This window comes from Schistocerca cancellata, chromosome 9 (genome assembly GCF_023864275.1).
Source record: "Schistocerca cancellata isolate TAMUIC-IGC-003103 chromosome 9, iqSchCanc2.1, whole genome shotgun sequence".
Taxonomy (NCBI): Eukaryota; Metazoa; Arthropoda; class Insecta; order Orthoptera; family Acrididae; genus Schistocerca; species Schistocerca cancellata.
In genome coordinates this window covers 7,281,134-7,307,601 of record NC_064634.1, presented here as the reverse complement: position 1 = coordinate 7,307,601, position 26,468 = coordinate 7,281,134, and the positions used below count along the sequence as shown (strand labels likewise).

General features: G+C 39.4%; 1 protein-coding gene across 2 annotated transcripts in view; it reads left to right on the top strand.

Annotated features, from left to right (window-relative positions):
* The window catches only part of LOC126101610 (protein strawberry notch), a 274,618-nt gene that overhangs the window by 130,560 nt on the left and 117,590 nt on the right, over positions 1-26,468 (top strand). For both annotated transcript variants that reach the window (XM_049912293.1, XM_049912294.1), the window contains 3 exons: positions 714-874; positions 17,886-18,101; positions 20,291-20,586. In XM_049912293.1, the coding sequence (XP_049768250.1) occupies positions 714-874; positions 17,886-18,101; positions 20,291-20,586 (673 nt within the window). The remainder of the gene's footprint in view (positions 1-713; positions 875-17,885; positions 18,102-20,290; positions 20,587-26,468) is intronic.

The following is a 26,468-nucleotide window of genomic DNA, read 5'->3' as shown; positions in this document are numbered from 1 at the left end:
AAAACCTCCACGTGAGTGTCTTTTAATTGTGCCTGTCTGCAACTTGATGTGTCTTACTTACGGCAATCTGTATTTTCATACATTGTTGTTTCTAATTTTTTTTAATTTTTGTATTATTGTTTGAAAGCACCAATCTATCAGTTAAAGAAATAAAAGACAAAATAATCTGTTTATATTGGCTGTGCAATGGTGTCAAAAATGTATTTTTCATTATAATATGTACATTTTTTTTATTGTAACCACCTTACAGACATTTAAAACATAAATTAATGTTGTACTGTGAACAAAATAATGCAGCTGTAGATTTGAACAAGGAAAGGGATTGTAAATAAAACTTACTCGAGTAAAATGAGGAATATAAACAATTACTGCAATAACTTGGACAAAAATATAAAATCATAAAACAGAAGAAATTATATCGAAGTTAGTATATAAAAATAATTCAGACCACAGAGATGAATATTCCAAATGAAAAAAGAACAATAGGAGGAGAAAAAATCATCCCTTGAAATACATTTTCATCGATTGCTCGCAGCCGAGAGCCCTGTGTGATGAATGGCTTCATGGTTTCAGAAAGCTGTTCCCAAATCTGGGGACCTCCCCTTATAAGAGATTATACGAGCCATGGCAGTAAAGAGTCTTGCTCAAGGAACATAATATTTTTATTGCTATTGGCGAGTGTGCTTTCACAGAATGGTATTTTTTCATTTCAGAGGTGTTCTGCAGTCATTGGTGGAGAAACACTTTCCAGCTCCTGATAGAAACCGCATCCATAGGCTGCTCGGGATTGATCCTCCGAAGAAAGAGAAGATAAGTGATAATGGTGATATTGATGCTGAACCTGGAGGTTCTAGTGGAGGGAAGAGGAAACCAGGTACTTTGATTAATTACGCCATACATGGAGACCTTGTTTTAAATGTCTAATTGAATCTATACTTGGGGGGGGGGGGGGGGGAAGGTCTATTACTTGCTTCTGTATAATTTGCATGCTTCTGTGAATTTTTTGTGATTATAGAGATCTTTTTAGGTTTCTCTCACATTAGTTATTAATAAATGACAGAAGTGTAATTAATTAAATGAATTAAAGCCACAAGGAAAAAACTACTGTTTCTCATACAGAGTAAGGATTGAGTGAGGTATATAAAATTAAGAGGCTGGTTTAAAATTAACCCTTTTCGATTTGTGTTCTTCCTCAGAAGGCATCTGTAGTTTCTATTCCTTCTCTCTGGTCAAACCCTTGCTCTACGTATAAAATGGTTGTCTTTCTTCATGCTTATCTTCCATTATTGAGTTGAAATTAATTAATATTGCCTGTGAAAATCAATGTTTATTAGGTTTGGTGGAGTTTACCAGAAATTCAGTTTCTTATTCATTAGATAGAAGCCATCAGTGGCATAAAATAAGTCTTACCTGAACTACCAATACATAAGAGCTATCGCTGCCACTTAGCTGCCAAATGTACTTGAAAATACTTTTCAAGAATCATGAAAACCGCATTGGGTATCGCTGCTAGGTGGAAAAGCAATATGTATCAGATCCAAATATAAAGTAAATGTTGGATGTGGCTCAACTTTCTGTGACTCAGTTTTGCTTGGAAACAAATTGAAGCATAATTACTTGATAAAGAGAGGCAGATGCTATTTCATAAAAAAAGTTGTTTAACTCGTGACACAAAGGCTTTTAGACATAGACAAAATTCACAGAGCACTCTGTGAAAGCATGCCTGTAAAGGCTCATCAAGTATTTGTATTTCAGAATGCCCAATTTTAGGTATTGTACAGTATTATTATGAACAAATAATGGTAAAGGTTCTGCTGCTGAGATACATGTGATAAAGGGGGAGAGATTTTTGATAATTACAAGTATAGAGACAAATGAGCATTTATGTGGTGAAAAACACAGTAGTTTACTATTGTAAATTCTGTTTATGGAAACATGATGACTGAAAATGATGATCATAGATTTTTGCAGGATGCTGCTATGACAAAAGTGTTCAGCTGCTTCTACAGTCCCCATAGTGCTGCAGTAACTATAATGTGTTAAGTATCGAGTGCTTGCATTTACGTCTACACCTACATCCGCAATCTGCAAACCATTGTGAAGTGCATGGCAGGTTGTACCTGTTATTAGGGATTCTTCCTGTTCCATTCACATATGGGGTTTGTGAAGAATTATTGTTTCAGTGCTTCTGTGCATATTGTAATTATTCTAATGTTATCCTTACGATTCCTCTGTGAGCAACACATAGGGGAATTTAGTATATTTCTAGAGTCATCATTTAAAAGCAGGTTTTTGGAACTTCGTTAGTAGACTTCTCTGTGACACTCTCTCAAGGACCAAACAAACCTGTGACTATTCATGCTGCCCTTCTCTGTATACGTTCAATGAATGATTCACAAGAGTGATTTGTAAGCTATCTCATTTATAGATCGATTAGACTTCTCCAATATTCTACCAATAAACTGGAGTCTACCACCTATTTTACTTACAATAGAGCGAATTTGATCATTCTACTTCATATCCTTACAAAGTGTTGGACCCAGATATTTGTACAAGTTGCCCAATTCATAAAGGGAGGTAACCTCCATGGTATCCAGTCACTGTAAAGAAACTTCCAAAGAAACAGAGATTACGGCATAATAGATGTAAAACAAAGTGTAGAGCTACAGATAGAGAGATGCTGAATGAAACACATTAGGCTGTAAAGAGAGCAATGTGTGATGCCTTCAATGACTATCAAAGCAGAATATTGTCAAGTGATCTTTCATAGAACCTAAAGAAATTCCGGTCATATGTAACAGTTGTTAGTGGCACCGTAGTTAATGTCCAGTCCCTAGTGAATGAGGCAGGAACTGAAATAGAGGGTAGCAAAGCAAAAGCTGAGCTGCTTAACTTTGTTTTCAAATGTTCCTTCACAAAGGGAAACTCATTGACCCAATTTAATCCTTGTACCACTGAAAAGATGAATAAAATAAACATTAGTGTAAGTAGTGTCCAGAAACAGCTGAAATCATTAAAACTAAACAAAGCTCCAGGGCCCAGTGCAATCCCTGTCAGACTCTGTAATGAATTTGTGGCTGAGTTAGCCCCTTTTCCAAGTATAATCTATTGTAGATTTCTCGAACAAGAAGCAGTGACCACTTCTTGGAAAAAGGCACAGGTCACACCCATCTACAACAAGGGTACTAGAAGTGATCCACAAAACCACTGTCCAATGTCCTTGACGTCGGTTTGTTACAGAATCTAAGAACATAATCTAAGCTCAAACATAATGAGGTATCTTGAACAGAATGATCTCCTCATTGCTAACCAGCATGGATTCAGAGTATATTGATCATGTGAAACCCAACTTGCACTTTTCTCACATGACATACTGAAAGCTTTGTATCAAGGCAGTCAGGTAGATGCTATATTTCTTGATTTCTGAAAAGCATTTGACTCAGTGCCACATCTATGTTTATTTTCAAAAGTACTGTAATAGGGCGTATCAAGCAAAATTTGTGACTGGATTGAGAACTTTTTGGTAGGAAGGATGCAGCATGTTTACCTTGGATGGGGAGTCATTGTCAGATGTAGAAGTAACTTCGGATGTGCCCCAGGAAAGGGTTTTGGCACCTTCGCTGTTCATGTTGTATGTTAATGACATTGCTGATATTGTTAATAGTAAAATCATGCTTTTTACAGATGATGCAGTTATCTATAATGAAGTACTATCTGAAAGAAGCTGCATAAATATTTAGTCAAATATTTATAAGATTTCAAAGTGGTGCAGACATTGGCAACTTGCTTTAAATGTTCAGAAATTTCAAATTTTGCACTTCACAAAATGGAAAAAATGTAGTATCCTATGACTATAATATCAGTGAGTCACTGTTAGAATCAGCCAGCTCATACAAATACCTGCATGTAACACTTTATAGGGGTATGAAATGGAATGATTACATGGGTTCAGTTGTGGGTAAAACAGGTGGTAGATTCTGGTTTATTGGTAGAATACTGGGAAAGTGCAGTCAAACTATAAAGGAATTGCTAAGAAATCACTTGTGCAACAGGTTCTAGAATATTGCTCAAGTGTGTGGGATACTGAATGTATACAGAGAAGGGCAGCACGAATGGTTGAAGGTTTGTTTAATCTGTGGGAGAGTGTCGGAGAGATACTGAAGGAGCTGAACTGGGAGACTCTTGAAGATAGACATAAACTATCCTGTGAAAGTCTATTAACAAAATTTCAAGAACCAGCTGTAAATGGTTAGTCTTAAAAAAATACAACCCCCTATGTATCGCTCACATAGGGATCGTGAGGATAAGATTAGAATATTGAATAATCCCTGCCTGCACAGAGGCATTCAGTCAGTCATTCTGCCCACGATCCATACTTGAATGGAACAGGAAAAAACCCTGGTAACTGGTACAATGGGATGTACTCTCTGCCATGGATCTCACAGTGGTTTTGTGGTGGGTGTATGTAGATGCAGATTCTGACTGTGACTCATTGATATTTTAGCAGTAGGATACTACGTTTTTTTCATTTTGTACCTTGCTAATCTTTGCCCTACTTTGAAATCTTATCAAGATCTGACTGAATATCTAAGCAGCTTCTTTCAGACAGTACTTCATTATAGGTAACTGCATCATCTGCAAAAAGTGTGAGGTTACTATTAACAATGTCCGCAAGATCACTAATATACAGCATGAACAGCAGGGGTCCCGACACACTTTCTGGGGTACACCCGTAGTTACTACTACACCTGACGATGACTCTCCATCCAAGATAACATGCTGCATCCTCCCTACCAATGTGATCAAACTTTTGACAGTAAGTGTAGGTGTGCTACTGAGTCAAATGTTTTTTTTTTTTTATTATTAAGAAATACTGCACATACCTGATTACCTTGATCCAATGCTTTCAGTATGTCATGTGAGTTGGGTTTTACATGATCGATATTGTTGGACTGTGTGCTATTTGCCATGGAGGAGGTCATTCTGTTCAAGATACCCCATTATGTTTGAGCTCAGAATATTTTCTAAGATTGTACAACAAATTCATGTCAAAGATATTGAACGGTAGTTTTGTGAATCACTTCTAGTACCCTTCTTCTAGATGGGTGTTATCCGTGCCATTGTCCAAGGACTGGGCACAGTTTTTGTTTGAGGCATCTATGATAGATTATAGTTAGAAGAGGTGCTATTTCAGCCACAAATTCAGTATAGAATCTGGTAGGGAATCCATCGGGCTCTGGAGCTTTGTTCAATTTTAATAATTTCAGCTATTTCTCAGCACCACAGGCATTAATACTCTTTTCACTCATCTTTTCTGTGGTATGAGGATTAAATTGGGGCACCTGGATTTTCCTTTGTAAAGGAACATTTGAAAACGGGAGTAAGCATTTCAGCTATTGCTTTGTTACAATCAATTTCAGTTCCTTTCTCATTCGTTAAGGACTGGAAAATAACTTTGATGCCACTAACAGCCTTTACATATGACCAGAATTTCTTTGGGTTTTGTGAAATATCATTTGACGATATTCTGCTATGGCAGTCATTGAAGGCTTCACACAATTCCCTCTTAATGGACAGACATGCTTTACTCAGCATCTCTCTATATGTAGTCCTATGCTTTGTTTCACACTATTATGCTGTAACCTCTGTTTCTTTAGAAATTTCTTTTCAGTGACATTATGCCATGGAGGGTCCCTCCCATTATGATCTGTTCTGGGTACATATCTATCCAGTGCATGATCAACTATTCTTTTAAACTTGAGCCATAGTTCCTCTACATGCTCCTGCCCTGTGCTGAAAGTTTCAAGTTCCTTATTGAGATATGACATTACTGATTTTTTGTCTAGTTTACTGAATAGAATTATCTTTGTACTTGGTTTAGTTGTACTTTGGTAATCATTTTGCTACAACCATGTTATGGTCAGTGATAACAGTTTCAGTGTAGACATCCTCAAAGAGGTTTGTTGCCATTAGATCCAATATGTTTCCATCATGAGTGTGGTTTTGAACTAACTGTTGTAGGTAGTTTTCAGAGAAGACATTTAATCGTATTTCACAAGATGTCTTATCACATCCATCACTAACAAAACTGCAATTGATGGTTAGTGATTATTAAAGTCTCCATCGGTTATTGAAGTATGATGGGGGAACTTATGTACCAGTCCGCAGCTCGTGGTCTCGCGGTCGCGTTCTCGCTTCCTGAGCACGGGGTCCTGGGTTTGATTCCTGGCAGGGTCAGGGATTTTCACCTACCTCGAGATGACTGGGTGTTTGTGTTGTCCTCATCATTTCATCATTATTCATGAAAATGGCGAGATCGGACTGAGCAAAGGTTGGGTATTTGTACGGGCGCTGATAACCGTGCAGTTGAGCGCCCCACAAACCAAACATCATCATCATCATTATGTACAATTGAACTGAAGATTTCTCTAAAGCTTTTAGTTATATCAGGAGTCTGATGGCAGTAGAATGACCCAGTTAACATTTAATGCCAACCCCTGATACTAAGTCTTACCCAAACAGTCTCACATGCAGCTTCAATTTCTATCTCGGTGGATCTGAGTTTCTTGTCTACTGCAACAAATACACAACCTCCATTTTTTTAGCCTATTTTTTCATTCAGGTTTCAACCACCATTCTGTATCTAGTATTATGTGAGCTTCACTGCTTGTCACGAGCAGTTCAAACTCTGGCACTTTGTTGTGAATGCTTCGGAAGATAACCACAAGGATTTTAGTACTTTTACCTGTGGGAGGCATTTCTTTGGATATTACACCAATAGTTCTGGGTTTCTTACGGGTATCATTATCTGGATTGGATGGATTCACCTAATTTAAAAAAAAAACTGTGTGCACATCACACAGTCAGCTATCCACTACCAGGATAGCAGCCTCTAATGTGTAGTGCATATCTGACCCATTTAGGGACACTGTACTGTTCTAAACCTTATATTGCGAGTCCAGGAAGTCACAGGCTAACTTGTCGCAGTACTTTCAAAGTCTCTTGTTCAGATCTTCCACTTGACTCGGAACCAAGGGGCCATGATCGGTTCTGGTAACAGTGCTGAAAATTGTGAGCTTCGTTGAAATTTGGTGCGCAAGGCTGGTGTTCAAACAGTCTCTACCAGTCACTGGAATGATCCAAGCATGACCTTGGAGAACAGATGTCAGGTATCATTTGTTCCAATGTGTGCCACAATCTGCAGCTCCTTGCACCCTTTTCCCTCAGCCGCTGCTGGAATAGCTTCTTCAACATGTCGAATGAGGCCATTTCCCCGAGGGGTACCATCATTCATCGTATGTTTGAATTGCCAACAGTGTTTGTGTTGTCCTCATCATTCCATCATTATTCATGAAAATGGCGAGATTGGACTGAGCAAAGGTTGGGTATTTGTACGGGCGCTGATAACGGCGCAGTTGAGTGCCCCACAAACCAAACATCATCATCATTATGTACAATTGACCTGAAGTTTTCTCTAAAGTTTTCGGTTATATCAGGAGTCTGATGGGCAGACTGACCCTACCCTTTTGTATTTGCCTCCTCTTGACAGTGGAGAAAACAGGTTTCCCCAAAACAGGTGAAGTGAGTTCCACTGGCTCTGTTTCAGTGAAAGACAGCACCTTGAACTTGTTGGTTAGGTGGATCGGTATAACACCCTGAGACCTCCCTGGTCCCTGTTAACACACTACCGGGTGCCTAGATCTGACATTCAAACGCCACTCACAGTCAAGCAGATAAGTAATGGCAGATCCCATATTTTCTGCTGAGTAGACAAGATCCACAGAAGAGGATAGTACTTGAGATACCCTTGGTACTATACCACAGCTACATGACTCTCAGGAACTCGTCAACACACTGATTCACAGCTTTAACAGTACTGAGAGTGATTTCCAGTTGCTTATGAATGTCAAACAACTCAATGCGTGTTCAGTGAGGCTACATTTTGCCCACACAAAATGACATTTCTATCAAGGCACCAGAAAAACCTGTGCTAAAAACCCAAACTTTTTGAGGTTAATTATAGTTATTAGCAAATTTAAAGGAACATAAATAAAATATACGACTCTTTAAGGGAAACCTAGATGTGACACAATATGTTAACTAGATTATCTGCTAAAGTAGCTAAATCACAAAGCTGATGTACCAAATTATATTAGCTCTGGACACTGGTAACTTCAAAAATTCTCAAAAATGCCAGTTTATCTGCTTTGATGAACAATGAGATTCAGGGTGATGTATTCTTTGGCAGTAACAGTGAACCACAAATGCTCATTTGGTATTGGTATGAAATAAGTTATCCAGAATCACTCATACCGGTAACTTACAACAGTATACTTTTATAAATGTCCAAAAATTCTCAGAAATAAGCTATTTCTCGTGTAACTATACAGTGAAATTAGAGAATGTTTGTTTTTATTGAAGATAGGCCTCCTGGTCTCAAAAATTGTGAAAAAGCACGAGTAAGTTTAAATCAACAATTGACGATACCAGTAGGAGTTTGTTGTACAACATGAGCTCTCTTAAATATTTGTGGTAGTGTGTGGCAAGAATAATTGTTTATATGCCTCCATGAAAGCTGCAAGTAATTGAATCACATTCATGATTGACGTGGGAGTGGAGCATAAGCAGCTGAGTATTACCGTATTTACTTGAATCTAAGCTGCACTCGAATCTAAGCCGCACTTGGAAAATGAGACTCGAAATCAAGGAAAAAAAATTTCCCGAATCTAAGCCGCACCTGAAATTTGAGACTTGAAATTCAAGGGGAGAGGAAAGTTTTTGGCCGCACCTCCAAATCGAAACAAAGTTGGTCCATTGTAATATGAGACACAATTTAGATTGAATGAATGATGATACAGCTACAGTAGTTTCGTTCGAGTCGTAAGCTTAGCAGCTAAGCTGTACCAGATAGCCATTGCTATGCATCAGGTGCTCCATCCGTATTTATACTGGTACCCTTCCTTTTTCACGTGCTTCGTTTGGTTTGAATTGATTGCTTATTTTTCTTTGATCTGATAAGTGCCTTTCTCTTTGTTATAGCTGGTTACGTCACTCTAAACTGGAAATGCATTACTGCACTGTGTCATACACTGTTTGTCGCATTCTGATAACGAGTGTTTACGGCCTGTCGCCGCTCGCGGCATGGCTTGCTTTTGTGCACGCTACCGCCGCTTACAATTAAAAAAAGAGAGGGGAATCATCTCATTAGCGAAACAATGGCAAGAGACTGCTATTTGTTGTTACTCACACTGCTGCTTTCTTTGATAATGATCAACAAGAACCAAATAATAGACTGCGTATGATAGAAGATGTTCTGAACGAGAATTTAGCGAAAATTTTTCTCTGTATGAAAATATTTGCAAATGCCTCTTTAGTGCATTACATTCTCCACAGAAATTAGAGTCATCTTAGATTTAAAAATCTAGTCAATTTCCGTGTTTCATTTCTAACTGTATCACTAGTAGGCAAAAGAATAATACGAATATAAACATGACATGATATGTATATTCTCCCGCGTTTGCTGTTGTCTCACTCTAGTTTCATAGTTTATTAGGCAGACAGGATTTAAATGAGATAGCAGCACACACGAAAGAATACATGGCAAAATGTTTATACTCGTGTTATTCTTATGGTGAAGAGAATACTGCATGTGATTCACAATTCATAAAAGTTCCCATTAGCAACCATCTCTTCTCACAGGTAGGAAAAAATTCAGAACATAGAGTTGGCCATATCGACAAACATCCCAAACAGTCTTGCCAGTCGGATTTTCGTAGTACGAGGGCTATCCACAAAGTACATTACGTTTTGGAATTAAAAATAAATAAAGCATTGGAAATTTTTTTTATTATATACAGATGAAAGCCACACTCAATACTAGTTTTCTACATAGTTGCCATTTAAATTAAGGCACTTATCGTAGAGATGGACGAGCTTGGAAATTCCTTCGTCGTAAAATTTGGCCGCCTGCGTCTTCAACCACGTGGTTACCTCTTCTTGAAGCTGTGCGTCGTCATCAAAACGCTGCATAGCCAACCACTTCTTCTTTGCTGGGAATAAGTGGAAGTCGCTCGGTGCCAGGTCGGGACTGTACGGCGGATGAGGAAACAACTCCCACTTCAAAGATTCGAGAACTTCACGAGTGGCATTTGCCATGTGGGCCCGGGCGTTGTCATGAATCAGCAAGATCTCTGAGCCCAACTTTCCCCTGCGCTTGTTTTGTATTGCTCTTCTAAGGTTGTGCAGAGTTTGGCAATACGTTTGAGAGTTTATTGTAGTGCTTCTTTCCAGGAAATCCACAAAAATTGTATTTCTACCGGGTTACTGATTAACCACGTGGTTGAAGGCGCAGGTGGCCGAATTTAACGATGAAGGAATTTCCAAACTTGTCCATCTCTACGATAAGTGCCTTAATTAAAATGGCAACTATGTAGAAAAGTAGTATTTGAGTGTGGCTTTCATCTGTATATAATAAAAAAAATTCCAATACTTTATTTATTTTTAATTCCAAAACGTAATGTACTTTGTGGATAGCCCTCGTACATTGAAATGCTGCTACATTCGAAGATGAACAATACGGAGTTTGTATTTACTTCGTTGGATAATGTATGAAAATGCAGTGGTCTAAACTTTGGGTGGAGGAAAAAGCTCGTCTTCCTTACTGACGCAGAGTTTTTGGCGCCAGTATTTATCTTTGTGCCTGCAAAGCATGCCTTGTTAGCGCTACATATATTCGATGGCAGAAGTTAGTTGTGGCGGCACCTACCAACATTTTTCAGAACTTCCGCTTACTTTGCACTCAATTCTAAGCCGCAGGCGGTTTTTTGGATTGCAAAAACCGGAAAAAAAGTGCGGCTTAGATTCGAGTAAATACGGTATTCTAAGGGTACTCACAGAAAATTGTTTCTTGAAATACTGTAAGATATTTTTTACAATACGGTCTTTAGTATGGAAAGGGACTGCGATTGTTGTATGTGGATGCGAGCCGAGTTGATGGCACTTCGCTTTCAGCTTCAAGCTGTGATGGCTTCGAGGTTGAGGTTGCAGTGGATGGGCACCACTGTTGTGGGCCAGCCGTGTGGATCCAACGGACATCCAGCACGTCCGAGTCCTCCGATCGGTCCTCACTGGTGCCCATCGGTTACTACTCACACTGAGGTTGGCCTCTCACATGCGGTCGAGTGGGAGGTTGCCCTGGGGCGAAGCAGGCGGCAAAAGACTTCCCAGGTGGCCTCACGTAAGGCCTCCCCAGTTTGTCTGACAAACAGGTTGCAGGTGCTGTCTGTGGCTGACACTGTCGCTGACCCTGATGCTGTCGCCTGTCCTGTTTCAGAGGAAACCACTGGGCCTGCAAGATCCAGGCAATCATAGAGGGTTTTGGATTATTGGTTGTTGGGAGCTCCAACATTAGGCGCATTATGGGGCCCCTTAGGGATTTGGCTGACAAGAAGGGAAAGAAAACCAATGTGCACTCAGTGTGCATACCGGGAGGAGTAATTCCAGATGTGGAAAGGGTCCTCCCGGATGCCACGGAGAGCACAGGGTGCAGCCAACTGCAGGTGGTTGCTCACGTCGGTACCAGTGATATGTGTCACTTTGGATCAGAAGAGATTCTATCTGCTTTCGAGCAGCTAACAGAAGTAATAAAGGCTGCCAGTCTTGCTTGCAAGATGAAAACAGAGCTGACCATTCTGCAGCATAGTCGACAGGACCGATTGCGGACCTCTGGTACAGAGCCGAGTGGAGGGTCTGAATCAGAGGTTCAGATGGTTCTGCAACAGTGTAGGCCACAGATTCCTCGACTTACGCCAAAAGGGTGGTTGGCTTTCGGGTTCCGCTGAATAAGTCAGGTGTCCAACATATGCAGGAGGCGGCTACACGGGTAGCAGGGGCTGTGTGGCATGGACTGGGTGGCCTTTTAGGTTAGAGGGTCTCGGGAAAACACAAGAAGGGCTTCAGCCACAAAGGGTGCAGGCCAAACACAGGAAGAACGTAGATACAGCAACCATTGGTGTAACAGTTATAAATTGTCGTAGCTGTGTTGGGAAAGTACCAGAGCTCCAAGTGCTAATAGAAAGCACTGATGGTCACATCGTAATAGGCACTGAAAGCTGGCTAAAGCCGGATATATGCTCAGCCGAAACTTTTGCGAAGAACCTAACAATGTTCAGAAAGGGTAGGCTAAACATGGTTGGCAGTGGCGTGTTTGTTGCTGTTAGAAGTAGTCTAACTTGTCGCAAAATTGAAGTAGATACTTCGTGTGAGTCATTGTTGGTAACCAGAATAAAATAATAATAGAATCCGTTTACCAACCTCCCAATTCAGATGATACAGTTGCTGAAAGGTTCAAAGAAAACTTGAGTTTGATTTCATACACTTACCCTACTCATACGATAATAGTTGGTGGTGACTTTAATTAACCTTCGATATGTTGGCGAAAATACATCTTTAATTCTGGAGGCACACACAAAATATCATCCAAAATTGTGCTAAATGCATTCTCTGAAAATTATTTCGAGCAGTTAGTTCATGAGACCACGCGAATAGTAAACAGTTGTGAAAACACACTTGACCTCTTAGCAACAAATAACCCTGAGTTAATAATGAGCATCAAAACCGATACAGGGTTTAGTGAACACAGGCTTGTTGTAGTAAGATTGAACATTGCAATCCCAAAATCCTCGAAAAATAAGCGAAAAATATACTTGCTCAAAAAAGCAGATAAAAATTCACTTGAAGCCTTCCTAAGAGACAATCTCCACTCATTCCAAATTAATAATATAAGTGTAGACCAGATGTGGCCTGAATTCAAAGAAATAGTATCAGCAGCAATTGAGAGGTTTATACCAAATAAATTAACAAATCACAGAGCTGATACTCCTTGGTACACAAAACAGGTTAGAACACTGTTGCAGAAACAACGAAACAAACATGCGAAATTTAGACGCCAAATCCCCAAGATTGGCGATCTTTTACAGAAGCTCGAAATTTAGTGCAGACTTCAATGTGAGATGCTTATAACAGTTTCCACAACGAAACTTTGTCTTAAAACCTGGGAGAAAGGCCAAAGAGAGCCTGGTCATATGTGAAGTATATTAGCGACAAGAAACAGTCAGTGCTTTCTCTGCACGATAGCAATGGAGATACTATCAGAGACAGTGCTGCCAAAGCAGATTTACTACACAGTTACTACACACAGCCTTCCAAAATGCCTTCACAGAAGAAGACTAAGTAAATATTCCAGAATTCGAATCGAGAACAGCTGCCAACATGAGTAACGTAGAAGTAAATATCCTCGGAGTAGTGAAGAAACTTAAATCACTTAATGAAAGCAAGTCTTGTGGTCCAGACTGTATACCAATTAGGTTCCTTTCGGAGTGTGCTGATGCATTGGCTCCATATTTAACAATCACATAAAACCGTTCGTTCGATGAAAGATCTGCACCCAAAGACTGGAAAGTTGCACAGGTCACACCAATATTCAAGAAAGGTATTAGGAGTAATCCACTAAATTACAGGTCCATATCGTTGATGTCTATATGCAGAAAGATTTTGGAACATATATTGCGTTCAAACATTATGAATTACCTCGAAGAAAACTGTCTATTGACACACAGTCAACATGGGTTTAGAAAACATCGTTCCTGTGAAACACAACTAGCCCTTTATTCACATGAAGTGTTGTGTGCTATTGACAAAGGATTTCAGATCGATTCCATATTTCTGGATTTCCGTAAGGCTTTTGACACTGTACCACACAAGCGGCTTGTAGTGAAGTTGCGTGCTTATGGAATATCGTCTCAATTATGTGATTGGATTTGTGATTTCCTGTCAGAGAGGTCACAGTATGTAGTAATTGTCGGAAAGTCATCGAGTAAAACAGAAGTGATTTCTGGTGTGCCCCGAGGTAGTGTTATAGGTCCTTTGCTGTTCCGTATCTATATAAACGATTTTAGAGACAATCTGAGCAGCCGTCTTAGGTTTTTTGCAGAGGATGCTGTTGTTTATTGACTAATAAAGTCATCAGAAGATCAGAACAAATTGCAAAACGATTTAGAAAAGGTATCTGAATTATGCAAAAATTGGCAGTTGACCCTAAGTAACCAAAAGTGTGATGTCATCCATCATCCATATGAGTGCTAAAAGGAATTCATTAAACTTCGGTTACACGATAAATCAGTCTAATCTAAAAGTTGTAAAGTCAACTAAATACCTAGGTATTACAATTACGAACAACTTAAATTGGAAGGAACACAAAGAAAATGTTGTGGCGGAGGCTAACCAAAGACTGCGTTTTATTGACAGGACACTTGGAAAATGTAACAGATCTACTAAGGAGACTTCCTACACTACATTTGTCCATCCTCTTTTTAGAATACTGCTGCATGGTGTGGGATCCGTGCCAGATAGGACTGACGGAGTACATTGAAAAAGTTCAGAGAAGGGCAGCACGTTCTGTATTATCACAAAATATGGGAGAGTGTGTCACAGAAACGATACACGATTAGGGCTGGACATCATTAAAAGAAAGGCATTTCCCATTGCGATGGGATCTTCTCACGAAATTCGATTCACCAACTTTCTTCTGTGAATGCGAAAATATTTTGTCGACATCGACCTACATAGGGAGAAACAATCACTACGATAAAATAAGGGAAATCATAGCTCGTACGGAATGATATAGGTGTTCGTTCTTTCTGCATGCTATGTGAGGTTGGAATAATAGAGAATTGTGAAGGTGGTTTGATGAACCCTCTGCCAGGCACTTAAATGTGATTTGCAGATTATCCATGTAGATGTAGAATAGGAATCTTTCTCGAAGCTATTAAATTCCAGTGTTTACGAGTTTCCTGTGACCTAATCATGTGGGGTCCACCACTCGTGGTCTCGCGGTAGCGTTCTCACTTCCCGAGCACGGGGTCCTGGGTTCTATTTCCGGGGGGGTCAGGGATTTTCACCCGCCCCGAGATGACAGGGTGTTATTGTGTCGTCTTCACATCATCATCATTCATCCATATTACGGTTGGAGGAAGGCAACAGCAAACCACCTCCATTAGGACCTCGCCTAGTGCGGTGGTGCGGGTCGCCCGCATCGTTCCCCTACGCTCTGTCACGAAACATGGGACTTAATTCATAATCATGTGGGGGTTTCAGAACCCAACGCCATTTGTTCTGTCTTCCTATGTTTTCTCTCATTGTTACCTATTAGAATGGTGTTGTGCAACTTACATTTGAGCCTTATTCCAGTATGGACCACAGTAGCAATGTCACGAATGAACTGCAGTGTCCTATTATCTTACCAACAAACTGAGGCACATCACTTTCTTCAGCTGTGACTGATCATCCCCATGTATACTCTATTATCTTCCCACTGTCATTATGAAGCATCATATTCAAAGGAACTCTTTAAGAGAAACCAAAAGGTCTTTGCTGCTCTGGTTCAGTTTCATGCAGCTTATAAATAATTCAGGAAAGTATCCCTACTCGCAGCTAAACTTAATCCTCTATACTGAGCAAGGTTACGCAGCTGTGAGATGCTCGCCTTGTTTTTGAGAGGAACCTGGGTGGAGGTGTAGCTGTCATGTGAGTGTGAGGTGTGCTTGCTTGTGTTCATGTGTGTGTGTTTTTCTACTCCTTTATGAAGAAGGCTTTGGCCAAATTATCAGTGTGTAACAGTCTTTTCATTGTGCTCGTCTGCAGCTTGACGTGTCACTTTTACGGGAAGTAAATGTTGTTGATATTCCAACCCAGGTTTCCGCTGTTGAAACAGTGAACTTTCCCTTTCAAGATGTGAACCTCTTGCAGTCTCTCATCCACCCACCCAATGGTTACCTTCCCATTATTACTTACCTACACTGTGGCTTCATCTCCTTTTCTTGCTGCTTTCACAAGAACAGCACAGAAGAAGGAGCAGTCATTCACAGTTTTGATCCAGACTCCAGTGTGATCCATCCTCCCTGCAGACATAGGGTTCACCACTGTCGTGATGAACTGCAGTGATTACCTGACATAAGGCATTTGCCAAATGTCTGGCTTGTCTTGGTACAACCCGTGCCACTGTGATCCCAACCCACAAGTCCGTTATAACCCCAAGTCCGTACGTAAATCCCCAGGTTTATAGCAGAACCTCTCCCTTCAGTCAGTCTGCGTCCTTATTCCGACTAACCCTGTACACCCAGCTTCTAGGCGGTTCGCAAAATCTGTAAATTTGACTTCCCTCGATATCTCATGGTAGCCGGTTAGTGTGTTCAGACATTGTGCCGGGATAATGTAGCAAGCCCAAGCAGTATAGCCGTGTGTCCATAAACCTTTGTTGTTAGCTTTGCAAAAGGACATTGTCTGGAATTGTACCGACAATTTTGATCTCTTTTTGTGTGCCTGTTGACTGCTAAACATCTAAAAAATTGAAGAAGTGACATTCACTCCAAATGTTGTGTGTTTAGTGTACGAGTGGAAATGTGCACTATTCTATGTGCACAAGTGCTATGAAAGATATGCTTTCGTGCTTAAGATTCCTGTGCTGAGTTATTTCACAAACAATGGCGCATTTAATCTTGTAAGTCATATGACGTCTGCTATGTGAGCCATCCTCCTTATGACTTTCCACTATTGACAGATAATATTATAAGACATTGCATTTTATTTAAAAGTAGGTAAGTACAAGTGGCATGAGAGGATAAGTCAAACAAAGGAAACTTCAGGATGGAATGTAACAATATTATGAAAAGGATAGTTGCTACTCACCATACAATGATGATGCTGAGTTACAGATAGGCACAACAAAAAGACTGTTAGAAAGTGTGCTGTCAGCCAATAAGGCCTTGTCGGAAAAACACACACACACACACACACACACACACACGCACACACACGCACACGCAAACGCAACTCACATGTACACATGACCACAGTGTCTGGTTGCTGAGGCCAGGATAAGTGTAATTTGAAGATAGGATTGCTCACAAGAGTGCCATATCAGAAATGCGAGTACAGTCCTTCACGATGACTTTCTTGGACAAATGCTTCACGGATTGGGAGCTCTCAGATTTTCTTGGTTCAGTTGATTAACAGTGCAGTTCCGGGAATACAGCTGACTTTTGTATTCTATTTGTGGACAATATGATAAGACATAGCCGTCATCTACAAGTGCTACGAGATTTGACATACATAGTTTGTCTCCTGCTATCCACGACTTTCTCTGTTGTCTTCATTGAATGTAATCTCTGTACAAGTCTGGAATGGCAATAAATCTGTGAAGTATTTATCTGACTGTAACAGATAATTCATCATGCAAACATAAAATAAGACAATTCATAATTAAGTCTTTACCGACTTTAGTTTCTAATTTCTTGAAAACTATGAATTTTTGCTCCTGAATAGTATTATTTTTGATTAACTTTTCCAACATACTGTGCAAGAAAGTAAATGATATTAGAAATAAAAAAAGTTTCCGGCATATGGGTAATACAGAATTAAGTTGTCTTATTTTCAGCAGTGAATGATGATACTGAATTACATGAACAGTACATTATCCCTGCCAGTGCTGTGTGTTCCTCAGTAGCACAAGAACCTTAACTATTATTAATATATAATAATTTAGGAGTAAAGTAGACAACTCACTGAATAATAGGAACATCGAGTCATTGACAGGCACAACAAATCGATTGGAAAATGTAGCTATCTTTTTGAGGAAAGTTTTCATTCTTTTTTGTGGGCCTGTTGACGACATATTGCTTGATCTGTTCAGTGAGTTGTCCTCTTTGCTCCTAAATTATTGACATTCTGCCAGAACTGTTGTTATTATATTAACACAGTATTTGTTTTGCAAAATTATTGTTTAGTGATAGTTATTTGAGATTGCTCATTAACACGAACACGTTTTGCAGTGAGGCAAGCAGCTCAGCGAGCAGTGAAAAGGGTTCGAATGTCATCATCAGATGAGTCTGATTCAGATGTGGATAAGGACAGCACAGGTGGTGGTAATAGCTCTGGTTCTGAATTCAAACTTTCCGGATCGGACTCTGATGGCAGTGAAAGTGTATCTGACAGCAACCAGAGCTCGGATTTCAATCCATTTTATTCAGATAGTGATTCTGATGCAGGTTTGTTATCTTCTCATATATATTGTATTCACTTGTCTGAAAAATAAGAACTTGTTGTAATATTCTAAGATAATGTGAAAGAAGTAATTAATTTTTTAAGCACATCGTAAATTGCCGAGTTTTGTAATTTTCATTCGTACTCTTGAGTTGGGTGTTGTAGATAATTCTTGACTCTCTGTCAAATGTTTGCCCATTTTGAACAAAGAAGTAACTTTTATACATCACAACTCATTCCAAGAGCATGGTATTCAAACACTGCACATGGCGTTTTTAATTTCTTATTTTTATTTATTTATTTTTATTAGATTGTATCAGTGACACAATACATAGGAACATACCATAGCATATACAGAACTTATTAAAAGAAAACAAAACATAGAGTAAAACATTTAACTATGGAGAAAACGACATATTGTCTTGGAGATAAAGTGATCATTGACATTTTTTTTACACAATCACATAAACATTTTGTAATGCTTTTACCAGTTTGAACCAGCCAGTGGTCACCTTGAAACACTGAATGGATAAAAAGAGGAGACATAGAATCATATTTTAATCCATAAAATTTGAACATAATGCCAAAACAAAGAATAAAGTTACAACTAAAGGCACACAGTGCAACTGGTTTTTGTCACATTGTCAGTAACACGAAGGCAACAGTAGTTACAAGATGGAGGATTTTGTAGGCAAGTGAAGTTTTCCGTTTGTCTATTTCGCGGAAGGAACATCTATTTTGGCAGATTTTATAGTTGCATTCAGTGGAGTGGAGTAGAGTAGTATGGTCTGTTACACAGTTTGTAAAACTTAAAAATAAAAAAAGGCTATTTTATTTCAGCAAGGTGATGTATAAAATAAAAAAAATGGTTGCATTTATGTTTGTTAATAAAAATTAGTGTGAGGTGTGCACTGACGTCTAGGTGGCACTGCATGTGCCTCAGTGGGTGGGTGTTGGAGCACAGCTCCTCGCAGCACTACAGGCCGGAGTGGACAGCACATGGCAGTTGGATACTGCAGATGACTACCAGGCTCTGTTGGGGTGTCAGGAATATGGTGCAACAGACATGAGTGAGTGGTAAGCAAAGCAGATGTTAAAATGTACAGCTTTGTGTCATGACAAAAGCAGCATCACCTAGATGTGAATGTACTCCTCACACTGCATTTTTAAATTTTTAAGTTTAAAAAATTGTTTAAAGAATCATGTTACATTACACTTGTGAATGTAACTCTAAAATCTGCCAAATTAGAAGTTCCTTCTGCAGAGCAGATAAAGAGATTATTTCACTACACTTACAAAACCTATATCTCTAACTAGTGTTGCCTTCAGAACTATCAACAGAACAGTGGAAACTGCTTGTAGTGTGTGCCTTTAGATATGATTTTATTCATTTTTTTATCACTTTGTAGATAGGCCTAATTATTTGGCAGATTTGATAGATTATACAATGATTCTTCTGTTTACTCCTCTTACCTACTGAGAGCCTGCTGATGACCACTGGCTGGTGGAAACATAATGGCCAGTGAAATGTTCGTGTGATGGTGTCAAAAAATGTAAAAATAAAAATGTATTGTACTGTGATATTCCCGCATGAAAATAACCCTGAAAAAGTAATAAAAATGATAATAAACATATGGTGTAAGAGAGATGCTTTGTTGTACAAATCTTAACAAATGTTAAGAAAAAGCGAATGTTTCAGTAGTGTGTCATTGAACTTAAATGCATGCACACTTGTGGAAGATGCTCCTTTTGGTATCAGAATTCAGTTCACTCTTTTGTTAGGTATGTGGTCAATGTTTTGATTGTCCGTCTGCAAGGCGTATTTCTCATAATTCAAATTGTGTCCGTTTGTTGGAACAGTCTTAATGAAAAGAAGAAGTGGGCAGAAACTGGTGGAAAATGGATCTTCCAATAAGTCTGTAGCTCAGGTTCCTCAATTAGAAGAGAATTGTTTATGAAGACTGGTGTTTAAGTTGCAGTTTTTCTCAGGCATACAGTTTAAACTCAGGCTAAATGTTCAGCTGCTCCATAGCATTTTACTATGTTAAATGTGAAAGTAAAAAATTAAAATGCTAACAAGAAGGTTTGCCTACATGTTATGGATAGCTTCAGATAAATAACACTTACATTTAGCAGTATACCGTGTGTTAAAGATATGTAGTATCTATTTGAAATAGATATTTTCCTTCACTAGATCCCTGGGATCGGCGCAAAAAGAAAGGTAAGAAGCATAAGGCTCCAAAGAAGCGGCAGTCGACACAGGACAAAATCAACTCTCTCTTCTCCCGCAAGACGCACAAAGGAAAACGTAACGGTGACGCCAGTGGAGGTGGTGGCCGTCCTCCTCCACCTCCAAGGGATGCTATTGAGAGAGCTTGCAGCATGAAAGAAGACCTCTTGCGACAGATTGAGGAACTGGGAGATAAGTTGCCACCTAACACCCTAGACCAGCTTATTGATGAGTTGGGTGGCCCAGAGAATGTTGCAGAGGTAAACAGATCATATAATGATTATTATTATTATTATTTAGACTGTTTTGTAGTTAGGGCAACCACAACATAGATTATACATTGTTACTGTAAATAAATTTCCAAACATTCTCGAAAATAATCTAAAAAAAACTTAAAAATTTTTTAGAAAATGATTGAAAATTCTGCAAGGCTGCATTAGCTGTGTAATGTTCTTCCTTTATTAAGCAACACGTCCAGTTTCATGTGTTTATAGGTGCATGTTCAGGTAATACTCTGTATTGAATAAGAGAAGTGTTTTTATAAAATGGTGTTATAATTGTGTGATAAAGGAACAGATTTTTACTTTCAGTTTTTCACTGCAAGCTAGAAAGAATGTCCCAACATTCCAAGTTGTAACCTAATTAATTGCATAATCTCTTAAAAGATTGACAATAAAATGACTTAACTTGGAATTAATACATTGTAAAGTAAATTTCAAAAGTGCCGGATTTCATGCATCAATAAAATATCAAGCGAACAAGAGCAAATCACTACAAATTAAAATATCAAGGGCAGTACAGTGTTAATGGATACAGTGTAGTGACAGATGTCCTTAAACAAAGCTGTGTTATAATAGACTCAAGGTCTAAAATGTTGGCTTCATTTAATAAGAAGTCCTCAAATGCAGTCCACATTAAAAGAGCACTGCAGTTGCACTTAAAAGACCACCGACCGGTGGATAAAACCATAATTCATGTAGACCACCTACGGACAAACATGAACAACAAATTTATTTTTGTACTGACTAGTCGAGCATAAATAGGGGGAAAATGTGGCAACAGGCAAAAACTTGTCAAGTGGGAGGAGTTGATAAGAAAAGTCATGATGGAAACACACCTGTAAAAATGTGCTGCAATAATGGTGACAAAACTACGAAAATTTAACATGGTCGTCTGGTGATAGGTTCTTGCATCAGGCTATTGAGAGTTCATCTTGTATGGTATCACGCAAAAGTCACATAGTACAAGAGGTAACTTACAGATACCAATAGAAACGGAATGTGGGCCAAGCCGGTGTGGTGTGAAGGCAAACTAGACATGCACAAGACATTGCAGGGTAAGGAGAAAATGAATTTATGTGGTAAACAACTGAAAATTGGGAATCTTATTATAGGATTTAATGGTAAATATAAATCATGTTGTAATAGAAAGTGGTGAATCAAAAGCACTGTGGTGGTTAAGTAAGTGTATAAGGAGTATAAATAGCATGAATAAAATATATTACCTTAACATAAAAAATTTATTTAAAAATATGTACAATAAAATCATTTACTGTCTCTATACTAAACGGGTGTTAAAACGACACCACACACCTGGTGTGCATAACATGAAGGTAGTCAAACAGTGGAAAATCCAGTATGGAATGTAACAATACGAGAGAAGGAAAGTTGCTACTCACCATATAGCGGAGATGCTTAGCTTTCGGCCATTAAGGCTTTGTCAGCAGTAGACACACACACACACACACACACACACACACACACACACAAGCGCAACTTGCACACACTGAAACTACACTGTGTAGTGTCAGCTCTCTGAAACTGCAGACGTGTGTGCAAGTTGCACTTGCGTGTGTGTGTGTGTGTGTGTGTGTGTGTGTGTGTGTGTGTATGTGTGTGTGTGTCAACTGCTGACAGAGGCCTTAATGGCCGAAAGCTATGATTATGTGAATCTTTTTATTGTGCATATCGCAACTCAGCATCTCCACTGAAGGTAGTCAGTTAGGCAAGTTCCGGCAATAGAAATTAACCAAAATTTTATGGTGTTCCATTTCAGTTAGCTTCTTCAATTTTTGGGTGCACAGTTGCTTCAAAGATCACATAATTCACACTTTGATCAAAAAATTTAACGTGTTTGCTTCATTTTCCTTAAATAAGGTTTTTAAATTATTCTCCATACTAGAAATTAAGTGTCCTGTTTCACACAAATACAAAGTAATGGCAGTCTTGTAGTTGGTAAAACTTAAATCCTCTTTCAAGCATACATCAAAACCACAGCAAGTTTATCCAATATACTTAGGTAGACAGTCATGGCAGGTAATTGAGTAGGCACCTATCCCCTTGTACTACTTAAAATTAGAATGTTCTTTATGTCTGTATTTGGCCCTCTTCATTTTTACTAATAAAAATTGCCAGAACAATGTTTTCCCCCTTAAGTTGCTTTCCCATTCACTGTGATAATTTAACAAATTATGGAATTGTTGTACACATCAATATTCGAAGTTAAGTCATGTAAATATTAGCAAAACACAATGCCAAGCCAGGAGTCAACCCACACCAAGTCCCTGATTTTGGAGATAATTTTGATCTTCAGATTTAAAATAATTATATTTTAAGACTAGGTCTAGCATTTGTAACGTCATCTATTTCATCAAGAGGATTTTCCATTACAAGTCTGTAAAATACTGGCTATGGTTTCCCGAACCTGGTTGATTGGAATGTTAGAGTACATGTTTTTCATATCAAGATAAATACGTACCTGATGGAATAGATACCTGTGACAGATCAGAAATGAAATGCTCCCTATTGTGGATGTTATATTCCACAGGACGTTTTTAGTACTTATTTCAATATGTTGTCACATTTTTTCAGATTGGTACCTAATTCCATTTTTTACATTCACAATCAGACACACTGGAAAATTATCTTTGAGGATGTTTGTAACTGCTCTGAGCTCTAGTGTGGAAGGATTCTTTGGTATTAGTGTTCTCTTGAGCAAAGAATTGGGTAAAAAACTTTATTGTTTTAAAATTTTGTTTGCAAACTTGCTAAAAATTTAGAAATCGGAACAAATTTGCGTTTACACTCTTATTGTCAATAAAAAAATACAAATACGCACTTCAGTAACATACTGTTCTTTCTTAACAAAGAGTACCTGAGGAACAGGACATCCCATACTACATAAAGCTTATCTTCAATAAATATGAATCTCTACTGAAGCCCTCTGCACGCAGAATTATATTCTTCTGTGTACATAGGAAGATTCACATCTCATATGCTAAAATGGACAGAATTGATAGTTAAATGTATCTGGTCCATTTACAACTTTCTGGATAGTGAGCAGTCGAGTGTTCGATGGCATCTAAGAACTTGTAGATGAACGTATTGTTCAGCTGAGGGATAAAATTCTGTACATGTGTTATAAAAAATATTCAGAAATTGCAATCTATTGTCTGCTGTAGAACTCCACCTCTTGGTACTGAATGCCTTTTTAAATTTTCTCCACACATAAGTACCATGTATAAAATATTCTCGGTATTCTTGCCGCGTCAGTTCTAGATGAAATCTCGAGCTTTCGACGATTACCTCCATCGTCATCGTCGGGAGCTGACTGTCTCCACTGCTGCTATGGTAGCCTCTATATAGCCCGAAGACGGCTTCTGATTGGTCGGCGATTACGTGCTGCTGTCTCAGACGGTGTCACTGTGTGCGCCGGTGGCGCCACCGCTTCCGTTTGAACGTAAACCTTGGAAGGAACGTCTCTGCTGCTTCTCTGCATCAAGCGCTCGTTTCCACGCACAGCTCAGATGGTATCCGCTATCGCGGTTAAAGTTCTTTTGGCTCATTCTTATTTCAACAGCCTCCTTAATAACAGAATCCCAGTACGTGGAGGCATGGGACAGAATTTTAGTTTCATCGAACAATATTTTGTGTTTGTTCGTGAGGCTGTGCTCCGCAATTGCCGATTTCTCAAGCTCTCTATTTTTAATATGGCGTTGGTGTTCTGCACAGCGGTCGGAAACGGTACGAATACTCTGACCTATATAAATGCTTCCACACTCACAGGGTATATTATAAACACCGGGGACCCTGAGGTCGAGATTGTCCTTAACAGGGCGCATCATCTCCTTAATTTTCTTAGGAGGACGAAAAATCGGTCTAATACCACGTCTACGCAGGACTCTTCCTATTTTGCTGGAAATTGCGCCACAAAAAGGAAGAACCGCAATCGGTGTTTCATCCTGTGAGATTGCAGCATTATCACGTTTCTTTCTTTTGGAGAACGCTGCCTTTATATCGCGTGCACCATAGCCGTTCTTTCGGAACACGTTCTTTAGGTGATTAATCTTGAACCTTAAGTGGTCCTCGTCAGAAACAGTTTTGGCTCTATACACCAACGTGTTCAGAATGGCTCTCTTCTGAGCAGGGTGATGGAAACTCTGTGCGTTCAGGTATAAATCAGTATGCGTCGGCTTACGGTATACAGAGTGGCCAAGACGCCCGTCCGTCTGTCGGCTCCCCTCCGTCCATCCTTATTTTATCGTTACGTTGACGATACATTTATGATCTGGCCACATGGCGAAGAAGCTCTTAAAGAATTCATTGAACACAACATCCAGTTCACTGTCGAGATGGAGAAGGAAGGTAGACTGCCTTTCTTAGACGTTTTAGTACGACGACAGACGGACGGGCGTCTTGGCCACTCTGTATACCGTAAGCCGACGCATACCGATTTATACCTGAACGCACAGAGTTTCCATCACCCTGCTCAGAAGAGAGCCGTTCTGAACACGTTGGTGTATAGAGCCAAAACTGTTTCTGACGAGGACCACTTAAGGTTCAAGATTAATCACCTAAAGAACGTGTTCCGAAAGAACGGCTATGGTGCACGCGATATAAAGGCAGCGTTCTCCAAAAGAAGGAAACGTGATAATGCTGCAACCTCACAGGATGAAACACCGATTGTGGTTCTTCCTTTTTGTGGCGCAATTTCCAGCAAAATAGGAAGAGTCCTGCGTAGACGTGGTATTAGGCCGATTTTTCGTCCTCCTAAGAAAATTAAGGAGATGATGCGCCCTGTTAAGGACAATCTCTACCTCAGGGTCCCCGGTGTTTATAATATACCCTGTGAGTGTGGAAGCAATTATATAGGTCAGACTATTCGTACCGTTTCCGACCGCTGTGCAGAACACCAACGCCATATTAAAAATAGAGAGCTTGAGAAATCGGCAATTGCGGAGCACAGCCTCACGAACAAACACAAAATATTGTTCGATGAAACTAAAATTCTGTCCCATGCCTCCACGTACTGGGATTCTGTTATTAAGGAGGCTGTTGAAATAAGAATGAGCCAAAAGAACTTTAACCGCGATAGCGGATACCATCTGAGCTGTGCGTGGAAACGAGCGCTTGATGCAGAGAAGCAGCAGAGACGTTCCTTCCAAGGTTTACGTTCAAACGGAAGCGGTGGCGCCACCGGCGCACACAGTGACACCGTCTGAGACAGCAGCACGTAATCGCCGACCAATCAGAAGCCGACCAATCAGAAGCCGTCTTCGGGCTATATAGAGGCTACCATAGCAGCAGTGGAGACAGTCAGCTCCTGACGATGACGATGGAGGTAATCGTCGAAAGCTCGAGATTTCATCTAGAACTGATGTGGCAAGAATACCGAGAATATTTTATACATAAGTGCCGCCGCGAAAAACTTCGTTCTCACATAAGTACCATGGCCGAAATCAACTTTAACGATAAAGAAATACAACTTCTTAACAAAAGATTAGATCACAGTACTAACCAGCTTAAAGTCACAACGCCAAATAGACTCTTTAATCGTACATTTGGTGCTCGCTTTAGATGGGGTTCTGCAGCCCAAAGAAATGATGTAGGTACCGCTTTCAGTAGAGTTACACAGGGCACTAATACCTGTCAAAATTCCAAAAATCAAAGTAATCCGGAGGTACCAAAAGAGAATGTCATTTTGAATAATACTAATCAGATACTTTTTAATATAACAAGTTAATCTTAGTCCTAGCAGATAAAACGAAAACCACAGTTACTATTAAGGATAAAAAGTATGTTAGTAAAGTGCATGATTTTCTTTATTGTGAATAAAATTGCAAAATGTAAATTTGACCCTATTA